Genomic DNA, 24,568 nt, shown 5'->3' with positions numbered 1-24,568 from the left:
TATAATGATGATGCTTGGCATTATTTGATTTCATAGTCCTTGAGAGAGCTTAATTCTTGATCTGATTCAATGGTGAATATATGCCATTGCATTTTCTCTCGAGAAAGGAGGCTGAGGGCAACGGGGCCACCAGAGGCAGTCATAGACAACGAGAGTTAAAACAATTACTACTTTCACCTGCAAACGGCCAGACATCTCGGAGAACGCGTCAACTTACGACATGACAACAGGTGCCTCTTTGCGCACCGCGACGGACACAGAACTGGCATTGCGCATCGGGGTAGCAGTGAGAGAAGACACCGTTTCCTCTTACCTGGTGTGAAAACGGAAAAGGTTATACATGCTTGGGCTTTTGATTTAAAAATATAAAAAGGTGTTGAATGAAGGAGTGGGGGAAACTCACAGCCCGCTCCGAAGTGGATTCATCTACACCTGTACCTTCCCTTACCACTAGGTGAAGCGCGGCACCATACCTGCTACAGTAGTGTAGTTACTACACCACTCCTGTCTGTGTGTGTGTACAGTGTTTGTGTAGCTGTAGCCTGTGTGTAAGTTATGAGTATGGGCAGTTTATATTCTGCTCAGAGTGCCCACTGCACTGTATGGCTTTTTATTCCTATCTGACTGCGTTGAGGGTTCATATAGGGATGGAAGCCATGCAGTGCGCTGGGCTCATATCACGCTGGACCACAGAAGAGGACCACGGAAACAATCCCCCCAGTGCTCACCCCCCTCTCCCCTCAACTTCCTCTCCCCTCCCCATGATGATCTGTCTCCTACTGCATCAAGACTGTCTGGAAATGTGTCTCTTATCAGTTCACAGACAGCTCCCTGAAGTGACATAATAGCTTCAGGCTCCATCATCACCCAGATGTACATCCACAACAAGAAAACATTGTGTGTGTTTGTCCATGAGGAGGTGTGTGTACGTGTGTGTCTGTAATGTGCCACCTTGTCAAATACAGAGCTATATGTTTATACATCTCTCTCTGCACCTTGTTATGGTCTAATCTCACATGTTGATTTTGAAAGATGATTGTGGTTTGGCCAATATACAATCACAACAATATCAGTCACTGACAAGTAAAGTGAATAGATGACATGTCTTGTGACTAGACTCAAACATGTCATAGTGAGATATATAGAGTGATATTGAAGGGGTGAGAGGGTGGTGCATCTAGCTGTTTTATAGAACAAGTGTCAAGAGTGATGACATTTACCCCTTCCTGTGCCCTCACACACATATCGTTGGAGTCAACCAGTTTATCTCGCCTTTGGATTTTCCTGGTGCAGACCATAAATGCAAAAACCTTTCTGCCAGTTAGCACAATACTGCCACCCCCAGTAATGCACAGTGCACTGCATTTTACCCTTAGTTGTTCTTATCACAGAGTTCGTCAAATCACCACTACATATTACAATCGTGTGCACTGAGTGAATTTAACAAACAATATATCTACCTACACAAGTCTGGAACTTGTAGCCTACTAACCACTAGTACCCTAAGGCCTCTATGTGTAGGCTTATCGGTAGGTCTCCCAGACACACAGTATCTCCCCAAAAGAAACTCAGATCAGAACACAACCAAAAGTAATATATGGACTATTTTACAACTATTTTACCACTAATCTGAGTTTTGATGTGAAGGGCACTGCTGCCTGCAGGCCATCCCTGTTTCTTTCTCTAGGGAGTACTGATGGCACAACGGAAGTGGATGCGGATATGACGTTTTCTGAAACCCACCCACAACATTCGCCGCACATTGAGGGGATTTGATTAATTTGGACCGGGAACTCGTATAGGCGTGTTTTGCACCGGGTATTTGGTATTTAATTAGGATCCCCATTAGCTGTTGCAAAAGCAGCAGCTACTCTTCCTGAGGTCCACACAAAACATAATATAGAATGACATAATACAGAACATAATTTAGACCGGGTAAAAGTTGATTGCATTCGTTTTGGAACCTGGCTGCCTCCCGGGCGTGAGCCAGGTGCAGGTTAACGTTTATTGCCATGATTCGTGTCCTGTAGGCACCACTGAGCGATTTCCCATTCGATAGGCCAGCTGAAAAGTAAAAATGGCTATATTGTTAGAATGAATGCATTTAATTTTTTTTTTTTTTAAAGGTTGGTTTTTGGTCGCAGTTTAAGGTTAGGGTTAGGCTTTAGGGTTATCAGTGTGGTTAAGGTTACACGTAACGGGACATAGACCGGTGTGCTGCGGCTCGGTATAATCGAATCAGCCCACTGTATTATGAAATGCTCGGAAAAGTAGTGAAAATAATCACGGTTTCTCGCACGAATTCCACAACCACATGTGCATGGGAAACGCAGTCATTCGTGAGTCTGTAATACTGTAAAAGCCAGCCATTATTATGAGCCGTCCTCCCCTCAGCAGCCTCCGTTGCCATTGCCAAGCGGAAAGAATCTACAGACACACCATTGAAGACCGATACAAAGAAGCTGAAGCAGGTTGCAAAGTACATAGCTGGCGGACCAAGAGCCCAAAAAGACCAAGGTATTGGTACATTTAGCCAACTAGTTACAACACTCGGCTAGCTAGTTAACACTGATGAAATACTGATAGGAAACATCCATGGAAAAATCTGCTCTGTATCTTGCCATTTAGCCAAGTTAGGCTACATCGTGACACTGACAACATGACATATCAAATGTTTGGCAGCCAGTTACATGTAAAATGCTGTCTTATAATGTTGCAATTGCATCTCTCTGAGTCTGACTGCATGACTTCAATAACTCCTGCTTCAAATGTGTCACTGATGCGTTTTAATGGACCAGCATCTGTCAGATACATGTTTCCACAGATTGTATGCAGGTGCATAGTTTTGTATGGTCACCATTGTGGATAAACAATCTGTCTGTAAACATGGCTGCATATAGAAACGTGTTTTACAATTGATCTGAATTTATTTTTTGTTAATTCTGTGCAGAATTAAATTGCAATAGTTATTTACCACACAACTTTCATATAACAGTAGCCATATTCATGACCTGTCCTCCTTCCTCAGATGTTTTATAGGGGTTTAAACAGAGATTTTAGGCTAGGCAGCCATTATGTTGAGAAACTAAGGTTTTGTCTACTTTATGGTGTGGCACAAAAACAAATCAGTGGACTAGTGAAAGTCTTTCTCTCACTCTCATCTTACAATGACCCATCTCTCCACCCCCTCAGAGAATGGAAACGGAGAAAGTTCAGAGAAGGGCCAAGCCCAAAACTACAGTAGGGGACAACCAACACCAGTAAATACTTCCACAAGGCTCCAGTGAAAGAGGAGCCTACTGACATGACTCCTGAGAGTGATATCATCCCTCCTTTTATAAGAACTAGGATATACATGTATACAGTAAAGCCTGGGGGAAAAGAAGAAGAGGATGATGAGGACAGTGTGGAGGATGAAGAATGTGGAAGGTGAGAAAGGAATGAACACTAGTTTTGCTTGTACAATGTTTGTTTACATCATATGTAGATTAGTGTTCTCTGTATGTAGGCCTATGATGGCTCCTGTGTGTGTGTGTGTGTGGGCGTGTGATATTGTTGTCTGTCCTCAGAGCTGGCTGAGCCCTTAGGTCCGGTGGAGCCGGTAGAGCCCTGCCCCCATAGCCTGTGGAGATAGAGACCCTAGACATCATCCGCAAAAAGCAGAAAAGTTGAGAGATGGTGGAAGATACAGTCTGTGTATTTGTATGTACTCCTTTGGAAAATCAAGTGCTCCACCCTAGATAATACTATCAGAGACTAGGATAATTGGTCATTTTTCCAAGATGGAAATATGAATCAATCAATCACCATGACAACTCTAGTGGTAAACCACATGACTCCAGGGAGAAGAGGAAGGCAGAGTTTGAGACCTACCTGCGACACATGATGAACCGCTTCAACAAAGATGTGGTGGAGGACACACCCAAGGTGAGCACACCCAAACACACACACACACACACACAAGGCCATGTGGAGGTCCTTACATCACGTTATCTCACAGATTGTCATGCTACGTTCACCTGATAACAGAATGACTGTCGTCCATTTTCCTCCCTAACATATTCTTTTCTCATCTGAACACTATATTCTTACGATACCGATTAGTAACATCTTTCCCATAGGTCCACTTCGTGTCTTTTAGCCAATGGGATGTTCCGGAATCAGTTGTGTATTGAACCAGACCTGCTGGCTATCACCCTGTCTCTGCTGCCCACCCACTTTACCATGGTGGCCAAGGAACGCATTGACACTAACTACCCCTCTGGCCTGCTCAACTGGCAAGAAGGGCCTTCAATTTGTGTGTGTGTGACTTTAACTGTGTGGAAACCTTTTTCTCTGCTTATTCCTGAACTATGTTTACCCTTAACCAGACTCATTTAATCATACCTGGCTATGTTGTTAAGTCTGTGTTGTTCTTTGTAATTTATCCTGTTTGATGTCATCTTTCTCTCCAGGTTTGGGGAAATGTTCATGCTGAACCCAGATCTTCCCTGTGAGGAGAGGCTGGGACCACAGGCCGTGCTGGAGAGGAGGCTGGGCAGCCTCACTGCTAAAGCGAACCAGGAAATGACACTTGAGTGACATGTATCCTGCACACTGAAGGCACCTTGCAGAAACGTTTGTGCGTGTTCGTCTGTTGCATATTCTTTTTTTCACTGCGAATGGAGTATGTTTGTGAGGGAGGACCATATTATTTTTAACAACTTGGGCTCTTATGGTATGACTTGTTCTCTCTAGACATAAATCGGGCCCAACTTGGTTTGGTTTGATGGGACTCAACTGAAGCCTGTTTCCTTTGTCTTACCTGCATGATGTAACTTTGACCTCTGACCCTTGCGCTTGTGTCTGTTTCCTCCAGCTGTTTCTGTAGGTGCTTAGGTTGCAGCTCTTGTCGACTGCTGCTCTCTCTGCCGCCCCTGTCACTGAAGCCTACCCATCAGCCAAGAGTACAGCCTAACTGAAGGCTTTTTGGTCGTTCTTCGAAATGAGTGCATTTTGCATCCCTTTGATATTTTTAAGTAGAAATTGTGCACCAATATTGGATTTCAAAAGCCTTTTATATTACATGAAGTGCCCTTTAATATAGACCACGTGGAGTATTCAACAAATCAGATTTTTTTACATGAATAAAGACTTGCTAAAGTGCCAAAATCCCGCATTTTGATGTGTCCCTCCGTGCACCCTCGTGAATCTAGGAAGATTTTAACCCACTTAATCCCAACATTTCTCTAAATTGTTACCATTATTGTAAAGCCATAGTTATTTTGTTGCTTTGACAGTCATTTCTCAAGATTAATATTTATTTAAACTGATTAGTGATTAATTTACATCTGTCCCTCATTTTAAGGTCAACCCTGTTATGTGAACTGAACTCTCATTTTAATGTGGTGAAGTGATTTCTTTTAAAATATTTTTTAAACATCTAATAGTCATACCATAGTGTAAAAGCACACAACAAACTTCCATTCCCTGTGTTCTACTCGTTAAATGTTTTAACCATTCAATTTTTTGGGTGAAACTTACTTTCAATTTCCCCTCCCTGTTGCACACAACAAACTTCCATTCCCCCTGTCTCAATGGGATTTATGTCTGTTTTAAGATTAAATAGTCAACCTGTTAATTTATTTGGTACTTACTTTATCCTATCCTAGGTATTCCTTAAAGAGGTGGGGTTTCGGGTGTCTCCGGAAGGTGGTGATTGACTCCGCTGTCCTGGCGTCGTGAGGGAGCTTGTTCCACCATTGGGGTGCCAGAGCAGCGAACAGTTTTGACTGGGCTGAGCGGGAACTGTGCTTCCTCAGAGGTGGATGAACGCAGTGCCCTTGTTTGGGTGTAGGGCCTGATCAGAGCCTGAAGGTATGGAGGTGCCGTTCCCTTCACAGCTCCGTAGGCAATCACCATGGTCTTGTAGCGGATGCGAGCTTCAACTGGAAGCCAGTGGAGAGAGCGGAGGAGCGGGGTGACGTGAGAGAACTTGGGAAGGTTGAACACCAGACGGGCTGCGGCGTTCTGGATGAGTTGTAGGGGTTTAATGGCACAGGCAGGGAGCCCAGCCAACAGCGAGTTGCAGTGATCCAGACGGGAGATGACAAGTGCCTGGCTTAGGACCTGCGCCGCTTCCTGTGTGAGGCAGGGTCGTACTCTGCGAATGTTGCAGAGCATGAACCTACAGGATCGGGTCACCGCCTTGATGTTAGTGGAGAACGACAGGGTGTTGTCCAGGATCACGCCAAGGTTCTTAGCACTCTGGGAGGAGGACACAAGGGAGTTGTCAACCGTGATGGCGAGATCATGGAACGGGCAGTCCTTCCCCGGGAGGAAGAGCAGCTCCGTCTTGCCGAGGTTCAGCTTGAGGTGGTGATCCGTCATCCACACTGATACTTAATAGGCACATACTATAGATTCTTTTTAATTTAACCTCTTGAGATGGGAAAACATTTATTTATGAAGTTGAATATGTGCTCTTAATGATAAAATTAGGTGGAATCAAAAGTTACTACTCAAAGGGCACCCAATTTGTGGAACAACCCTTTTATTTGTTAGTGTGCTTGTGTTCATTGCGGTTGTATGTATACCCTTGTTATAGTTCACAGGCTCTGTGTGTGTCCTTATCTGATCCAAATCTCTTCCTCATAGCAAGGCAGCCTCAGGTAGCCTGCCTGGAAAGAGTCCCTTGCAGAATAAACCTCCCAAAGAGATCCCCTCAGAGCCCAAGGTCTCCCCAGGGACCAAGAGACCTTAGGGGGGAAGCCAAAAAAGAAAGAGTCAGGGGAGACTGAGACAGCTTTGTCAGTGGGACAGAAACCCAATAACTCCCAAGTGCCGCAGCATAGCCTTGAAGGTGAGTTAGAAAGAGAGCAGTGAAAGGGAGGGACCCAGTGACGGGGAGGAGTTACAGCTGACCAATGAGGAGGACAGCGAGGCATCTGAGGAGCCAAAGCCATCAGGGCCAAGAAATAGGAGGCAAGAGTTCAGCACCACAGAGAAGAAGTAGTGGAGGCAAGAAGAAAGTGAAGAGGATGAGGATTGGGAGGGAGATGGGGGAGAAGGGGATGAAGCCGGCCAGGAGGAAAGTGGGGAAGGGTGAAGATGAGTGGTTGAAGGTCTACCTGGAGAAGATTGTGTGTGGGTGGGGCAGCCGCCGCTGTTCTCCAAGCAGGCCACCTAGCCCATGACCTACGTGGTAGCCGTGGACGGAAACAGTCACATGAAGGATCTGGGCAGCAAGTACGACCCCACCTGAATGACCTTCACCAAAAAGTGCCAGGTGGACGAGGAGTGGTGGGAAGTGACGAATCTGAGAGAGACATCCAGGAGGAAACAGGTGAGAATGAGACGCACATCTACACACTTTAATTTATACAGCTTGTCATATACACTCCTCTCTCTGCTCTAGCTCCAGGGGAAGTTGCTGGACAAGCCGTTACCCACATCAATAGCAGAGTTAAAAAACCATCCCCTGTACGCCCTGAAGAGACTACTGAGATATGAAGCTCTTTAACCCCCCCAGCAGCAATCCTGGGGTACTCCAGGGGAGAGCCTGTACTCCAGGTAAGCGGCACACATAACAGGGATTTTTTCATAACTGATTTTGAATATAAAGAATTAGATAGAGGGCTGTTTAAAATGATAAAGTTGTTTCAAAGCAGAGTTAATGGAAATGTTGTTCTTTTTTTGGAGGTAATGTAAATGTATTATTGTGGTGTTCATAGAGATTGTGTTTGGTATCCAAAACAAATGTATATTTTTTTGGATTGTGAAAAGTAATGAGAAATACAGTTGTACTTATTTGCATCTGGGTTATCCACCGGGACTGTATTCACGCACTACACTCCAAAGACACATTGCTGAAGGAGGCACGCACCTTCCGTCTAGGAGAGAAGCCCTACAAGGTGAGCAGGGTCGTATTCATTAGGGCACACCGTAGCAAAACCCTCACTCACTCACTCACTCACTCATACTCATATATACACACACACACACACACACACACACACACACACACACACACACACAGATGGTGATAGGTTGTTCGAATCGCTCTCGGAAGGCCAGGATGACATCAGAGCAGAAGGACAAAGATGACCTGCCTCTGCTTGGTAAATGGCAGACAGCGGAGTACCAGCCACCAGTAGCTGTAGATGGAAGGGTATGATTACTCTAATAAAACTGTGTGTATATTACAGTGTATTAACCATTGAGTTAGGTGTATGTTTGTTTTCTCCAGGTGCCTTGTAATGACTTTGGCAATGTGTTCCTGTTCAAGCCCTGCACGTTGCCAGTAGGCTGTGCCCATCTTCAACTGCCAAACCTCAAGAGTGGCTAAGAAGCTGGACATGGACTGTGCCTCTGCTGTCGCTGGCTTTGACTTCCACCATGGTGGCTACTTTCATGCTGTGTATGTTTTTCCTTGTCTGTGTGACTGTATGTGCATATGTATGGTTGTGGAATTGTTTGTTTCTGACATGTATGCTGATGTTACATAGTATGTTTCTGTGTGTTTATTTTCTAGAACGGATGGCTACATTGTGTGTGTGTGTGTGTGTGTGTGTGTGTGTGTGTGTGTGTGTGTGTGTGTGTGTGTGTGTGTGAGGAGCATGAGGAGATCCTGAGAGCAGCTTGGGTGGAGGACCAAGAGATATAGTAGAAAGAGGTGAGTTATAGTGTGTCTGAATGTGTTTGTGAAAACACAATTAGCTCAAAGCTCACCTTTTTTAACCGCCACTTGTATTGTACAGTTGTATTTAATTAAACGCATATTTTATGCAATTAATCCTCTTTATGGAGGTGTCGTGACGTTGTATTAGTTAAAGTGACGACTGTTGCTCATCGAATGATTAACGGTTTATAATTGCGTGATTAAATGAATCAAGCAATTATTAACTCATTAACCTGGGGCACCATGGGAAAATTAGTTTTATTGAGTTTCTATTTCCCAAATTAATTCAAAGAATATCAGAATATCGATTTCACAACAGTCGCTAATTAATCTATTTCCTCTAGTCTCATTTCAACGTCGCATAATCCGGGAATCTGCACGGACCCGGTCCCACCAATGACTTCGTACCACACCAATCTTAGTTGATTATTTATTTACTAGCAAGCTAAAATTATGATGACAGATACACAGTATAGCTATTGATTAGGACTTAGTATAACGGGCCAACACACTGTGGCGCGTGTTACCCAAAATGGGGATTTAAAAGAGAGAGAAACAAAGAAAGTACACGAGAGAAATTTACATTTGGGTTCATTTGTCAGCCATGCTTATTTAAACCTAGCCTTGCCCCGAACTGCAGCTCTTATGGGTCAGAATATAATGATGTAATTACGTGTGGGAGGTCTCAAAGGGGAAGCTCTGCGGGGGTCGTTTAGGCTTCTCAACGACGCACTTCTCCGGCGCAACTCTCTGGTTGTCCTCACGATGTCAGTGTCCTTCTTGGCTTAGTGGTCTGATTTCTCCCCCTTTCTCTGATAGTGTCGTCTGAGGACAGACAGCTCTGTAGCTCAGAGCTCACAGCGTAGGAATGAAACAGCGTAGATACCACGATTCGATGAAGAGTGGAGGCTAGGTGGTTCGACTTGAATTCACCCGCTTAGACACAGCTACTCATTCGTAGCTTGGGTAGAAAAATATTTATTTGTCTTCAACCTTGTGTTGCGTTTTGGGGTTCGTTGACCATTCAGACCTTGGCTGCAGCCTGGGGTCACTTTAGTCTGATATGTTAATTCTTCAGTCTCCTGTCTTATACCCTCGGGTCAGAAGTGGGCGTAACCGCCTTTAGGGCAATTCTCTGGGCGTACCAAGTTAAGGGACAAGGCCTAGATTTTACTCAAATCCAATTTTAGACAACTAACTTCACATCTCATCTTTACCAAAACATTCTCTTTGATTTGGATATTTCCCACACAACGTACAATGTATAAACATCAGGCATATACTGGGAAAACTCTTAAAGGTACAATGTTTTCATAATAACGTAATCTGTTAACCTTTAATAATAAAACAAAAATTACATACATTTTCATATTCCATCTATCGTTATGACCACCATTGTGGCTGACGGAAACCATTGTTCCAAAGTCCCTTTATTGCATGTTTAATGTTCTGAGGCCAGTTCTCCATAGTGAGGACAAAGGAATTTCTCTGTGGCCTAAGACTATCATGGGTGTAAGGGGTCATAAAACCCCCACATCTTCAGACCCCTAGATCTCTCCTCCTCTGTTGGGGGTTGAGAGATACTCTGTATGATTGTGGTCTCCTGTAACCTGACCTGATCAGGACAGTCATGACAGAGGTGCCTTTTTTAAACATGTAGTACAGACAATGTTTGTTATGTTAGTGCTGCTCATATTTTGTTCACATGTATCTTGTGTGTGTTTTCCAGAAGCAGGAAAAGAGAGCCATGTCTAACTGGACTCTGCTGGTGAAGGCCCTGCTGATCAGGGAGACACTCCAGCGGTGCTATGGGAAGAAAGGCCCAACAGCCAGGGGAGGACTGGACCAACTGAAGAGCCAGAATGGGGACAGGGTCTGTCGTCTGAAGAGGAGGGGGACGAGGAGGGTGGGCAGAACACAGCTGCTGCCACACTGGCACAGACCTGGCCCCAGGACAGTGGCACAGGGGGCCCAAACGGGAGAAAAGGGTCCCATTTGAGAAAGTATGTGTTCATGTTTCCAGAGCGGATCAGAGCCAATATTCACAAAGTGTTTCAGTGCTGATCTTTAATCTGTTTTTCCTTCTAGATCATAATGAATAAGATTACATGGACAGGGAGGACCAGATCCTAAATCAGCACTCCTACTTTAAGACACTTTATGAATACGGGCCCAGAAGTAGGTCAGACAGACAGGTGTCATAACAACATTAGTGTTCCATGATGCTCGGTTCTCGGTTCCTGATGTCTTACAGGAGATGTAGGTCATTGTAATCCCTGTGGACCAAGGCCTACAAAGCAGCCTGGCACAAACTCAGACCTGTACTGCTGCAGGTGGTGTAACCTCAATGTAAACTGATTTCCTTCAACCCCCCCCTCATTACACTTCTATCTTTCTAGAGAGAGAAAAAGAAGCTGCTGGTGTGTGTATGTTTGTACGGGCACGTAAATGGGGGAGCTCAGTTGTTTGTCTCTACTCTATATTGGTAGAAATAATGTTTCTGTATCAAAAATATTTTTCAAAGATTATTTTATGAAAATAAAAAATGTCACACAGTATTGTTGTTATTTTACAACTGATGGAGTATTAAAAGAATGGAAATGAAAAGCAAATATTTTGGGACACATTAGTTTGACCCAAATGGAAGCGTTGCCTCAAGTTATTAAGTTGCCCACAAGATCAATTTCATTATCATCTGAGCTCAGACATTTATTTTGTGAAATCATGTTCTGTGTTATAGCAACAGTATGTTTTATCCTTGTTAAAATGATAATTGGAGCCAATCATAGATTGAGAGTCAGAGACAAGGATTACACAGGCGGTCAGGGCTTCCCATCATGAGCCAAGGACTGCCACTGAGTCACACAGCCAAGAATGCACACTCAGTTTTACAAAGACATCAGAGCTTGGAATATATTCCCAGCCACCCAGAGAAAATAGTGGAAGAGTGTTGTTGATTTCTGACAGAAGTTTTTTAAACCAGACTGATCTCATATGATAGTGTGTTCCACATGTAGGCTATTTTACATTGCATTACTTTTGTTCGTGCAGTCTGGCCATAGACAGTTCTTAAAATGTCTTAATGGACTGCTCCTACTTGTTGCTAAATGTATTGGTATTAAAAGATGTGGAAATTATTTAAATATAGATTAATTTTTAAATTCACCAGAAACTAATGTCAGACAGTCTATTTATATTTGGGTCCGGTCTTGAAAAACAGAACGTCCAATGGTTGTCATAACTGGTGACACGGAAGTGGCGTAAATTGTGAATATTCGTGTACTTCCTGTCTTCTGCTTAACTGGGGGTGCTGATTAAGAATTGGTTGTTTTGTAAAGCCAGGTTTGGCTTCAATTGCAAGGCGACCCAACGCAGTCCGCAAGGTAAGTATAGACAGCAGTACTTGGTGGGAAGGTATATGCTAACGATAAAGCGGAGTAGTTTGTTAACGAGCCCCAGATGGCCTTGTTTATATGCCGATCTCCGGCCTAGAGTGTGAGAGGCGGTTGCGAAGGGGTTCCAGCGACTCGCTAGCTTACTAGCTAGCTATCAGCTGTGGATAATTCCAGGGTGGAACAATGGCACAGCTGTTTTTCTACCTCGCCTAGGTCTAACATATCGTATTTGATGGATTATTAATATATTGAGTTGGAAAACTGATTTTGTGTTAACCCCCAGTGTATTGCTATATTGTTATCTAACGTTAATATGTAGCACCCAAAGTGAGGGAGAGTTGAAAAAACCTAATATAATCTTTAAAATCAATTGGATACGGAACAATTAAAGAAATAAGGCTTGCATTTAGAATATAATCCCTAATTAAATATTCCAACAGATTGGTGGTCTAGAGATCTTACTCAAATGCAACGGTGATGTGGGTAAGATCCCTATTAAGCTTTCTAACTAAGTACTTCTAACTTGGAACCAACTTTTCCCCACATAGATATACAGTACAAGTCAAAAGTTTGGACACATTTTACTCATTCCAGAGTTTCTTTATTTTTACTATTTTCTACATTGTACAATAGTAGTGAAGACCTCAAACTATGAAATTACACATGTGGAATCATGTAGTAACCCAAAAAGTGTTAAACAAATCATTATATTTTAGGTTCTTCAAAGTAGCCACCCTTTGCCTTGACAGCTTTGCACACTCTTGGCATTCTCTCAACCAGCTTCACCTGGAATGCTTTTCCAACAGTCTTCAAGGAGTTCCCCCATATGCTGAGTACTTGTTGGCTGCTTTTCCTTCACTCTGCAGTCCAAACCATCTCAATTTGGTAGAGGTCGGGTGATCTCATTCAGCTGGGTGAGAGAATGCCAAGAGTGTGCAAAGCTGTCAAGGCAAAGGGTGGCTACTTTGAAGAATCTCAATTATAAAATATATTTAGATTTGTATAACACTTTTTTGGTTACTACATGATTCCATATGTGTTATTTCAGAGTTTGAATGTCTTCTATTATTTTACAATGTAGAAAATAGTAACAGTAAAGAAACCCTTGACTGAGTAGGTGTGTCCAAACTTTTGATTGGTACTGTACTTTCTGGAATAATAAAGACATAAAATACAAAAATAAGTGTTTCCAGAACTGGTTTGACAACAGCGTTATATGGGTTAAACAATTGTTGAATAATGATGGACAACTATATGATTATCCAGAATTCATGAGAATGTTATATTCTTTTAGGAGAATATAACAGTACTCCAAGTGCAACTGTTGAGGATTTTGTAGCCTCAATTCAGTTAGAAAGAATTGGCATTTTAAACTATAAATGTAATAATATGTATGTATGAAAACTCTAAGATGTTACTTGTATGGCAGCCCCCCGCACCTCTCTGATTCAGAGGGGTTGGGTTAAATGCGGAAGACACATTTCTGTGGTATGCATTCAGTTGTACAACTGACTAGGTATCCCCCTTTCCCTTATTCCTTCTGCTAGAATATACTGGAATGCAGCCCTAGGACAAGTGAACTGGGACAGTCTCGTTGTTGTCTGGCAAATATTGTATATCTAATAAGGTGAAAGAAGTATCATTCAAACTCATTCATAGAATCTACCCTGTAAAGACCTTTATAAGACCGTCTGCTAAATGACGTAAACGTAAATACACAGATTTAAAATAGCTATTGATAACACATGTGTATTTTGTTGTTCTGACCCAGAGACTCTTGACCATTTATTTTGGGACTGTTCTTATGTCAAAAGATATTGGAGTGAGTTAGAAGATTTTAAAATAAACTACTATTAATGTTAATTTGAAAGACTCTGATATTATGTTTTATTTTGTTCCAAATGATATGGACCCTGATTTAACTTTCATTTTTTTATTTATTTTTCATGGAAAAATTAAGTGGGTAGAGAACAAACCCCTTTTCATATCGTTTAACATAATTTCAAAATAATGTTTCAATTATATCAGTAATTGATATAATCTACACTCCCCTAGTTCCATTTAGTTGAAAGTTAGGTATTTGGACCCATATTCCTAGAACGCAATGACTACATCAAGCTTGTGACTACACACTTGTTGGATGCGTTTAGGTTGTTTAACATTATGTTGTGCCCAATAGAAATGAATGGTAGATCATGGAGGCATCCACCTTAATGTAGAAGTGTTCAGAAACAAGTTATATTTTTATGTGCAATAAGGGACTCCAAAGTGACACTACATTATTTAACATTCTTTTCTATTGGGCACAACATAATCCAAAACGCAACCGAACAAACTGCAAATCCATTCAACAAGTTGGTAGAAGAGTCACAAGCATGATTTTTAGTCATTGCATGCTAGGGATATGGGACCAAATACTAAACTTTTGACTAAATGTAGTGAATTTGTTCAAATTCCTATGACGCCTTAAAATCTGGGGGGGACTATTTACATGAAAGTGCATTCATTTCTAAACGGTAAAAGATCTGTTTGAAAATACCCTCAAATAAAAGGCGACATTCTGTACTGTCGCCTCATCTAAAACATTTGATATTAAATCCAAAATCTGTAGTATAGAGCCAAATGAAGTTTAGGAAGTGTATGTAAAGTTACGAATGTCACCCTGCATAAGTGTCTATTTATAGCATGGAGGGAATGCGAACAAGCGTCTGGAACTGACCTGGGGCCAGGTCGATTTTGCAAGTCACATATTACAACTCCTGGCTGAACTCCTGGCTGCCCACTGTGGTGATCTTATGGCTTCATGTTATTGCCGCATACGTGCATCACAACCTGTAGGACAGGATCAGATATCTGAGAGAAACCTACAATCACAACACCGCCAACTACATCAAGGTGCTTTTGAGATTGTAAGTCATTAATTAGTTGGCTAAATAATCTTGTTTTTGGTTATTATGGCTAGCTGGACTCTGTCACACACCTGCTCCTGTCTACTTTCCTACCAACTTGTCTGTACTGTAAAACATTGTCATGTAGCTAATCTTTTAAACTGCTGCATTAAGCTGCTACTCATGCTTTGTATCCCACACGTGTTTACTTACCGTTTGTCTAATGTACAGTACAACTAAAAGAAAGTCCTAGGGGTAATGGAAGATCTGAAGAGTAAATCTGAAGCTTTGGTTGGAGAGAAGCTTTACCGGATCGCTACTCAGTGAATCACACAAGTGGCTGGGTATTAGAGCAGACTGCTCTGTCTTGTGCAGAGAGAGAACTTGACTGGAGTACAAGTTACATTGATCTAAGTACAGAATATTTAGATGAATGAACACCATGCCTGGCAAGCCATCTCTCCTCCCTGACCCAGTTCTTCTAGATCATAGAACTGGATTTCCTTATAAATCTCTTTAAAGTAACACTCAACCATTATCAGTTTTTTTGCAACAGCTAACCCATTATCCTTTTTCCCCTTTCATCCCTCCCTCCCTCCCTCCCTCCCTCCCTCCCTCCCTCCCTCCCTCCCTCCCTCCCTCCCTCCCTCCCTCCTTTTCTACAGTTCTTTGTGTCCTCTCAGACCATCCACCTCGGTTCCTCATGAAAGACGGGGAGTGTAACTTCTTCTGCTTCTTCCGTTGCTGCTGAGTGGTGTCGGGCTAGTCTGTGGAACCGTGTTCTCTGGGAGCTGTAGTTCCCCCGGAGGCGCTGACGGCCGGAGAGCTGTCAGTCAGTCCCAGAGAGAGAGAGAGAGAGAGAGAGAGAGAGAGGCTCTGCCGGGGAATGTCTGTGGACATGAACAGCCAGGCCTCTGACAGCAATGAGGATGACTTCGGGATCAACTCGGAGGAGGAGGACGAGGATGACGACGGGGGTGACGATGAGGAGCAGGGGGACATAGTGGACTACTACGACGGCGTGGCCGGAGACATGGAGCAGCAGGGGGCCGACTCGTTTGACCCAGAGGAGTACCAGTTCACCTGCCTCACCTACAGTGAGATCCAGAAGGTGCTCTGTAAGGAGGTCAACAGTATCGCCGCCATCCTGAAGGTTGGTGTTGGCCTGGTCTGTGGGGTAGTTGTTACCATTAACCACAGATCTAGGATCAGATTAACATTCCCTCAATCGTAACCGTAACAATTAGAGGTGTGAAAATATCTGACCCTAGGTTAGTGGCCATGCATGATTAATTCGCATCAGAACGGGTGTGCTTCAGCCCAAATTAAATGGGGGAACTGAAAAATCTGACCATATCAGTGGCAGGGTCACATGATATCTAGGTATATGAGTTCCTTGTCGTTTCGGTCTCAGTAATTATCAGTTTGAAGAAGTATGTAAATGAAAATGGTTGAAGATGAGGGTGTGCAGCCTGCTGGGAACAGCTGTGTTGATACGCTGCCTTCTCATGCTGCTCTCTCCCTCCTCTCTGGACAGGTTTTACCTGCTGTAGCCAAATTGGTCCTTGTGCATTTTCACTGGCAAGTGTCACAAATACTGGACAGGTAAACGCACACATGCATTGTAATACTCACTCACTTATATTTTCATACACATGCATAGCAAATATTCTGGTATACTGGTACTAATTCTATTTCTGATGCCCTCATTTTTATTTTGCCTTTCAGATACAAGTCCAACTCATCTCAGTTGCTGTCTGAGGCCCAGGTCCAGCCCAGCAGCACCTGCAGATCAGTTCCTGTAAGAACTAAGAGTGCTCTTTTGTCTTAGTGAGTGTGTCTGTAATGTATTTGGGTAAAGTTAAAGGTGGTATCTGGAAAGGCAAGGCGACTGAATGTTCCAGTAGTATAGGTGTTCTGAACTAAACACCAACTAAAAGGTCACTGACCAGATATGGCACTTGGGCCACTATTTGAGAATCACTGGTATGTAATATTGGTATGTTTTAATGTTTTGTGGGTCTCCAGACCCCTCAGTCCCTTCAGTGTGGGGTGTGTCTGCAGCTGGTTCGGAGGGATGCCCTGCTCGCGCTGCCCTGCCAGCACTCCTTCTGCAAAACATGTTGGGAGCAGCATTGCACTGTACTCGTCAAAGATGGGATGGGAGTGGGTAAGCAGCACTGCACTGTACTCGTCAAAGATGGGATGGGAGTGGGTAAGCAGCATTGCACTGTACTCGTCAAAGATGGGATGGGAGTGGGTAAGCTGCACTGCACTGTACTCGTCAAAGATGGGATGGGAGTGGGTAAGCTGCACTGCACTGTACTCGTCAAAGATGGGATGGGAGTGGGTAAACTGCACTGCTAGGGATGATACGACCTGTCAGTGTTAAGTCAGGAGCTGGTTCTTCCTTTGAAGGGAGTGATGTGATAGGCTTTGAAGAGGACCCCTGGTGGGATATTTATTTACCCGTATTTGATAGCCTTTATGTGCAATCAGATTCAGATGTATTTTTACCTTTAGATGTTTTGGTAATAAATAAAAAAACGTTATGCATGTGTTTCTCCAGATCATATTTTTTTATGCTCTGTGTGTATGCATCATCTTCAAATGTTCAAATTACGTGTGTGTTTGTCTGTGTGTGTGTTTGTCTGTGTGTGCAGGTATCTCCTGTATGGCTCAGGATTGTTCCCTCCAAATGCCAGAGGACTTTGTGCTCCCGCTGCTGCCCAGTGAGGAGCTGAAGGACAAATATAGACGCTACCTCTTCAGGGACTATGTGGAGGTACAAGTCTTTGCGTGTCCCTCTGGTGGTCTGTCTGGCTGCTTGTTGGTGCTTCCCACTCTGTCTGTCTGCCCTCTTTCTGTTAGTCTCTCCCAGTCTGGCTTTCTCTCACTGCACCTTTTGTTCTTGGGACAGCAAACAGTGAACAACCACACTGTCCGCATACACTGCTTTAATCATTATTTTTTACAATCAAACTTTTCATTTCTGTCATTCAGCTAGTGTGTGCATGTTTATCAAGTGCTCTTTAGCTATTGAACATGTCTGTAACAGTGGGTAAGGCCCAGTCAGTCTCTAGGCACTGCCGGTAAGACCCAGTCTCTCTCCCGCCTTCAGAGCCACTTCCAGCTGCAGCTGTGTCCAGGGGCAGACTGCCCCATCGTCATCCAAGTGCAGGAGCCACGGGCCCGCAGAGTACAGTGCATCCGCTGCAATGAGGTCTTCTGGTGAGACATGCACTGATGCACATACAGCTCTTACTTACAGATGCCTGCACATACAGCTCTTACTTACAGATGCCCGCACATACAGCTCTTACTTAGATGCCTGCACATACAGCTCTTACTTACAGATGCCCGCACATACAGCTCTTACTTAGATGCCTGCACATACAGCTCTTACTTACAGATGCCTGCACATACAGCTCTTACTTACAGATGCCCGCACATACAGCTCTTACTTACAGATGCCTGCACATACAGCTCTTACTTACAGATGCCCGCACATACAGCTCTTACTTACAGATGCCCGCACATACAGCTCTTACTTACAGATGCCCGCACATACAGCTCTTACTTACAGATGCCCGCACATACAGCTCTTACTTACAGATGCCCGCACATACAGCTCTTACTTACAGATGCCCGCACATACAGCTCTTACTTACAGATGCCCGCACATACAGCTCTTACTTACAGATGCCCGCACATACAGCTCTTACTTACAGATGCCCGCACATACAGCTCTTACTTACAGATGCCCGCACATACAGCTCTTACTTACAGATGCCCGCACATACAGCTCTTACTTACAGATGCCCGCACATACAGCTCTTACTTACAGATGCCCGCACATACAGCTCTTACTTACAGATGCCCGCACATACAGCTCTTACTTACAGATGCCCGCACATACAGCTCTTACTTACAGATGCCCGCACATACAGCTCTTACTTACAGATGCCCGCACATACAGCTCTTACTTACAGATTAATGCACAAGGTGTCAAATAATATGCATCATGTCCGATGCATCCCTGCAGATGCCTTTTTTAATGTTTCTCTCTACACCTGCCCTCAGTTTCAAATGCCGGATCATGTACCACGCCCCAACAGACTGCCCAACCATCCGAAGGTGGCTAACCAAATGTGCAGATGATTCAGAGACTGCCAACTACATCAGTGCACACACTAAAGATGTAAGACTGCGCACACACACACACACAATTAAAGTACCGTAATTTCCGGACTATTGAGCGCACCTGAATATAAGCCGCACCCACTGAATTTAAAAAATGTATATTATTTTGAACATAAATAAGCTGCACATGTCTATAAGCCGCAGGTGCCTACCGGTACATTGAAACAAATGAACTTTACACAGGCTTTAACGAAACACGGCTTGTAACAAAAATAAATAGGCTTTAACGAAACACGGCTTGTAACAAAAATAAATAGGCTTTAACGAAACACGGCTTGTAACAAAAATAAATAGGCTTTAACGAAACACGGCTTGTAACAAAAATAAAAAATGAGCAGTAAACAGTAGCCTACCAAGAAAGTCATTGCTCCAGACCAAGCTCCCGTGCAGCAGCTCTATTTCCTTTTCCAACAGCCAGATCAATCGCCTTCAACTTGAAAGCTGCATCATATGCATTTCTCTGTGTCTTTGCCATGATGAGGGTGACAAAATGACTACCGTAATCAGAATGATGGGAAGTTTGAGCGCGCTCGATTTAATCTAAACAGTAAACAAAAAAGTTGTTTGACCTTAACCCGTTCGGCAATTTCATTGGTCTAATGAAAGCTTCATGCCACCAAAAAACTGAGCACGTCACAGAATGTTTTATTTTTTTATTATTATTTTTAATTTCAAAGCAGGAAAAATCCATATATTAGCCGCGTCATTGTTTAAGCCGCGAGGTTCAAAGCGTGGGGAAAAAAGGCTATAGTCCGGAAATTACGGTAATTGTGATTTTTCCAATATTTTCCTTTGCTTTTGTACATAATTATTTATTTATTTCACCTTTATTTAACCAGGTAGGCAAGTTGAGAACAAGTTCTCATTTACAACTGCGACCTGGCCAAGATAAAGCAAAGCAGTTCGACAACATACAACAACAGAGTTACACATGGAATAAAACAAACATACAGTCAATAATACAGTAGAAAAATAAGTCTATATACAATGTGAGCAAATGAGCTGAGATAAGGGAGGTAAAGGCAGTAAATAGGCCATGAAGTAAATACAATATAGCAAGTAAAACACTGGAATGGTAGATTTGTAGTAATGTATAATGTTTAATAGTATGTATTTTTCAGTGTCCTAAGTGCAATATCTGCATTGAGAAGAATGGAGGCTGCAATCACATGGTGAGTGAGGACGGAATCCAGCATTATCTCAAGGTTATGCCAACTATGGGCACATTGACATTTGTATTAGTGTTCTCTAAATCTCTGGCACTTTTAAAGGAATTTCAAACTATACATGTTCTTTATATTGTCTCTATTTAATCAGGCTTTAAATGAATCAGACAGCTAGCTAGACAACTGCAGGACAACCTCCATCTTATGAAATCAGAATTATTCAAATACAATTTGCCCAATTAGAATTCCCCTTAAGAGAGAGACTGCCTACTGCTTTCTTGCCGGGCTATAAGCTGAAGATTTCAGTAATGCTTTTGCTCCTGTCTTTATTCAGACCAGGCACTTTGAAATACTAATTGATTCTAAAGTCATTGAACGATATTCTCTGTAATGTTAGAGCTGCTATATGACTGATGTTGCGTTTCCTCTGTCTGTTTCAGCAATGCTCCAAGTGCAAACACGGTATGTATCCAATTATACGGCTACTTACAGCTTTACACCTAATTAGCTTTCCTACCGATCATCATTTGTCAGTTCAACTGACTGCAGCCATATGTAACCCATTTTGACATCCATATCATATTGTTTTTTTCACTAATGTCAGCATCACTGTGTGTGTAGACTTCTGCTGGATGTGTCTGGGGGACTGGAAGACCCATGGCAGTGAGTACTATGAGTGCAGTCGCTACAAGGAGAACCCAGACATCGTCAACCAGAGCCAGCAGGCACAGGCCAGAGAGGCCCTCAAGAAATACCTCTTCTACTTTGAGAGGGTGAGATGCATACACACAAACATGCTACTATCACTGACAGGAACATATGACAGTCAAACTTCTGCTCACACTATGAGTATTATGTGGAATTAAGTTAACCTTTCTGAAGTATCAAGCTGTTTTAATGTAAATAGATGACATTAACTACATCAAATAACTGTGTGTTGCCAGAGTAACCGTGTCAATCAGGTGGTTTGTTTAGTACTTGGCGCCACCGCCATCAGCACCTGTAATGTCAACCAGAGCCGAATAAAATATTATATTAATACATACTGTGCACTTTCAAGGGTAGTATATACATGCATGTTCCTCAGTCACACATACTTACACAGAAGTAGTCGTCACATTCTCTTGTACTTCTAGGTACTTTTAGATCATGGGAACTCAATCTCCCATACATGTGAAATACCTCTTATGTTAAAAACAAATCTGTGAATGTTACAAGCAACGACACCATGTCAAATGAACACTGAGATCCATCTCAGAATCACCCAGAACATGCTATAAGTATGTGACTTTCTTGAAGATATGTCTGTCGTGTTTTATTTTATTACATTTTGTCTGTCATGTTTTCTTACTGTTTCTCCAGACTGTGACCGTGTGTTTGTGTCTCTTTAGTGGGAGAACCACAATAAGAGTCTCCAGCTGGAGGCTCAGACGTACCAGCGGATCCAGGAGAAGATCCAAGAGCGGGTGATGAACAACCTGGGCACCTGGATAGACTGGCAGTACCTGCAGAACGCTGCCAAGCTGCTGGCCAAGGTACTACTGCACCTGCCTGCCTCAGTCACACACAAAGGAAAAAACACACACATTAACACGGGAATGTATAGGGCTTTTCACACTACAAATTAGTATGTAATCGAGGCAGCACAGCTTGGTTCAGGTTGGCATTATGGTGTGAAAGGAGTATCTGTGTTCTTATTTGACCTACTACACTGTACTTAAACCAATAGCAAGTCATGCTTATCTCTTATCTGTTTGTCCCACAGTGTCGCTACACACTGCAGTATACTTACCCCTACGCCTACTACATGGAGTCTGGTCCTCGCAAAAAACTGGTGAGAATCCTGTCTTGTTCTGTGTGTGTCAGTAGTATAAGCTAACAAAGGCTTACTAAGCTATATTAAATATATCTAGTCAAATGCTAATTATCTATATTATAATACCGTATGCCACTTAACTGCGTTGGGGGATCTCCCCTTACAATTTAGCACTGATTTATAAGGGGGGGAAGCACGTCGTCCTGTTAAATGCTACTGGCCATTTTATATTCCGCTGTGTTTTGTATTTTTGTTTATTTTCCCGGTTTTTGTGTTTTCAGAATGTTCGTTGCTGTGGGAGATCGTGCTGTCACAATGCATATGATGTAGGCAATTGTAGGCCAATTTGGAAACTGTAGAATGACTACATTACCCATAATACTCATTTACTGACCATTCCAAATTACCATGGCAATTATGCTGCGTTCAGTTGCTAGTCGGGAACTAAGAAACTCATAAATTTGACTTGGAAGCTCGTTGTAGAAACAAACTGTTTCCCACTTAAGTACCAGAACCAACCAATAGGACACTCTATGCAAATAACTTGCATTCATTTAAACTCGGAGGTTCCAAGTTTCCGATAGAACGTGAATGCAGCATTATGCATCACAATAGTGAACCAAGGCATTTACATTTATTCATCACAATAGTATTTATATTGTGTAGGCCAGGCCAGTAACCTTTGCAACCAAATGATTTTACTGTGCCTGGCCGCATAGACTTATGGTCACACAAGGTGCCACCTGGGGATTCAAAAGTATTAAGTATTCTAATTATTTACATGGACACAATTGCTTTAAAAGAGGGGAGGGGAATTCCACTCACATTTTTAAAGCTTTTATTTAGAAAGATTATAAATGACAAGGGGATACAGAGGTAAAGAGGGGAGAAAATGAGGGTCAACTTGTCTCTGGCGAGGAGTCACATATGTGTTGAGAGTTACCACTCAGCCACGGCTCTGTACACCTACTTAAATTTGTAACCACATTTTCAGTATTGCACACACAGGATGACATTTAGCAGTGAGCAAAATAATAGCTTATTAGCAGCATGAATTTATGCTTTGCAGAGGGGTTATTGAGTGAACGATTCTGTGACGGTTGCAGTCCACAAAGATGAAATTGAATTGATCAGATCCATAAATGAACTGGCAGGGTGCCACTAGTTGCTGATGTTACTTATGACATATCAAACATGCTGTCTGAAATGAAAGTGTTTTTCTATCCTATTCAGTTTGAGTACCAGCAGGCCCAGCTTGAGGCAGAGATTGAGAACCTGTCTTGGAAGGTGGAGCGAGCAGACAGCTATGAGAGAGGGAGTGAGGGGGAGCTGAGCGCCAATGACCGAGGGGTAAGAAAGAGGGGGTTTGGGAGGTTTGTGGGGATATAGAGGTTTCCAGATTGGGACTTGCATTGGCTGGGAGCACAGGGGAGTTGAGAGGTCTTGGGAAATCGGAAGGACCCAAAAAATGTTGCAGCGTATTAGTTTATTAGACCATTGTGTAAAGAATTGAACTCCTTCATCAGTCATTCATGACCCTCTGTTCCTCTCAGGATCTGGAAAATCAGATGCACATTGCTGAGCAGAGGAGACGCACGCTGCTGAAGGATTTTCACGACACCTGAAGTCTCCATCCTACTGCAAAGCACCAACAGTCCCTCCCTCATTAAGTGCTCTGTTTGTCTGCTACAGGGTCTCAGAATGGCACGGTCCCCCCACCCCCCCCCATTTAGATCTGTCAACAACACCACATTCATACACACTACACCATGAAATGAGAAAGCATGCGCATGCTCGCGCGCGTACACAAACACTCTTCAGAAAATAAAACAAATTCTTAATTTGCCTCCCACGCGGTCCCACCATCCTATTGTTCTTCTCACATTGTTCACCTTTTTCTGGAAATGGCTGTTGATAGTTAGATTGTTTAAGGAACAGAAAATAATAAAAAAAAATGCTGTAATTTTCAACGGTTGTACATTAATACAGAAATAGTTACTGAGTTTTTAAAACAGATTTTGTTTCTTGTGTATTAATTATCACACCAATGCCTGTAAGAGTTTGCAAGAGAGCAGAAACACACTGGCACCCAGGCTAGGTTCACCAGCAGTGGTGCGGTTGACTGCAAACTTTTGCTGATAACCCTTACTCTTAGAGAATCTGAACTTCAGGACTCATTTTGCTCAGATTACAGATCACATACTCAACACTTCAGATGTGTTAAGTTCTGACACCCTCTGACCTTCCAACACAAACAGTAGGCCTCCGCAATGCATTCATTTCGACACAGCCGCTTAACAAGAGCGTCAGCATAGTCACTGCTTATTCTGATCAGTCTGCAATGTCCAAATATAGGCAGCATCATATGCCAGATATAACTGGTCTAATGCCCTCCGTCCTTTTACGTGTGCATGCCACTTTATAGTGGGAGGTCCATAAAA

The 24,568-nt window shown here is 42.9% G+C and overlaps 2 protein-coding genes and 1 long non-coding RNA gene across 23 annotated transcripts; all 3 read left to right on the top strand.

Moving 5' to 3' along the window:
- Positions 1-651: 651 nt before the first annotated feature.
- On the top strand, positions 652-5,703 carry LOC106566788 (DNA repair protein complementing XP-C cells). Of its 18 annotated transcripts, none has more exons than XR_006758536.1 (5): positions 652-2,517; positions 3,193-3,429; positions 3,570-4,299; positions 4,455-4,621; positions 5,652-5,702. XR_006758536.1 is itself a non-coding variant. In XM_045693093.1 (3 exons), exons 1-3 carry the CDS (start codon positions 3,305-3,307, stop codon positions 4,494-4,496), a joined length of 252 nt encoding a protein of 83 aa, XP_045549049.1. In that variant the 5' UTR covers positions 3,194-3,304; the 3' UTR covers positions 4,497-5,151. The 18 variants fall into 18 exon arrangements, 2 of the variants coding, with proteins under 2 accessions (XP_045549049.1, XP_045549050.1); XR_006758539.1 differs by lacking the exon at positions 5,652-5,702 and adding an exon at positions 4,859-5,151 and having other exon boundaries at positions 3,843-3,927; XR_006758533.1 differs by lacking the exon at positions 5,652-5,702 and adding an exon at positions 4,859-5,151 and having other exon boundaries at positions 3,570-4,301.
- Positions 5,704-6,153: 450 nt separating this feature from the next.
- On the top strand, positions 6,154-11,215 carry LOC106566789 (uncharacterized). 2 transcript variants are annotated; one of them, XR_001319946.2, is made up of 6 exons: positions 6,155-7,324; positions 7,397-8,149; positions 8,267-8,398; positions 8,513-8,653; positions 10,389-10,662; positions 10,748-11,215. It is a non-coding gene; the product is annotated as an uncharacterized lncRNA (long non-coding RNA). The 2 variants fall into 2 exon arrangements; XR_001319945.2 differs by having other exon boundaries at positions 6,154-7,324; positions 10,389-11,215.
- A 699-nt stretch (positions 11,216-11,914) lies between these two features.
- Positions 11,915-24,097, top strand: LOC106566786 (E3 ubiquitin-protein ligase ARIH2). 3 transcript variants are annotated; one of them, XM_045693091.1, is made up of 17 exons: positions 11,931-12,042; positions 12,495-12,537; positions 15,608-16,095; positions 16,480-16,547; positions 16,671-16,743; positions 16,971-17,112; positions 17,606-17,727; positions 18,064-18,173; positions 19,026-19,143; positions 20,267-20,317; positions 20,752-20,773; positions 20,933-21,084; positions 21,703-21,846; positions 22,077-22,145; positions 22,409-22,453; positions 23,361-23,477; positions 23,681-24,097. In XM_045693091.1, the coding sequence occupies exons 3-17, from the start codon at positions 15,829-15,831 to the stop codon at positions 23,750-23,752; spliced, it is 1,572 nt and encodes a 523-aa protein (XP_045549047.1). In that variant the 5' UTR covers positions 11,931-12,042; positions 12,495-12,537; positions 15,608-15,828; the 3' UTR covers positions 23,753-24,097. The 3 variants fall into 3 exon arrangements, with proteins under 3 accessions (XP_013990650.1, XP_045549048.1, XP_045549047.1); XM_014135175.2 differs by lacking the exon at positions 12,495-12,537 and having other exon boundaries at positions 11,915-12,042; XM_045693092.1 differs by lacking the exons at positions 12,495-12,537; positions 22,409-22,453 and having other exon boundaries at positions 11,915-12,042.
- Positions 24,098-24,568: the final 471 nt, after the last annotated feature.

Source organism: Salmo salar, chromosome ssa13 (genome assembly GCF_905237065.1).
Source record: "Salmo salar chromosome ssa13, Ssal_v3.1, whole genome shotgun sequence".
NCBI lineage: Eukaryota > Metazoa > Chordata > Actinopteri > Salmoniformes > Salmonidae > Salmo > Salmo salar.
Note: the sequence above shows the minus strand (reverse complement) of the source record. Positions and strands in the feature narration are given on the sequence as shown.

Excerpts from the sequence above, each read along its gene's own strand:
- LOC106566788 (XM_045693094.1), top strand. The coding sequence starts at position 3,305 with ATGACTCCTGAGAGTGATATCATCCCTCCTTTTATAAGAACTAGGATA. Across the intron at positions 3,430-4,454 it reads GAGGATGAAGAATGTGGAAG|GTTTGGGGAAATGTTCATGC; the intron begins GTGAGAAAGGAA and ends CTTTCTCTCCAG.
- LOC106566786 (XM_014135175.2), top strand. The coding sequence starts at position 15,829 with ATGTCTGTGGACATGAACAGCCAGGCCTCTGACAGCAATGAGGATGAC. Across the intron at positions 16,548-16,670 it reads GTGTCACAAATACTGGACAG|ATACAAGTCCAACTCATCTC; the intron begins GTAAACGCACAC and ends TTTGCCTTTCAG. Across the intron at positions 21,085-21,702 it reads ACCTCTTCTACTTTGAGAGG|TGGGAGAACCACAATAAGAG; the intron begins GTGAGATGCATA and ends GTGTCTCTTTAG.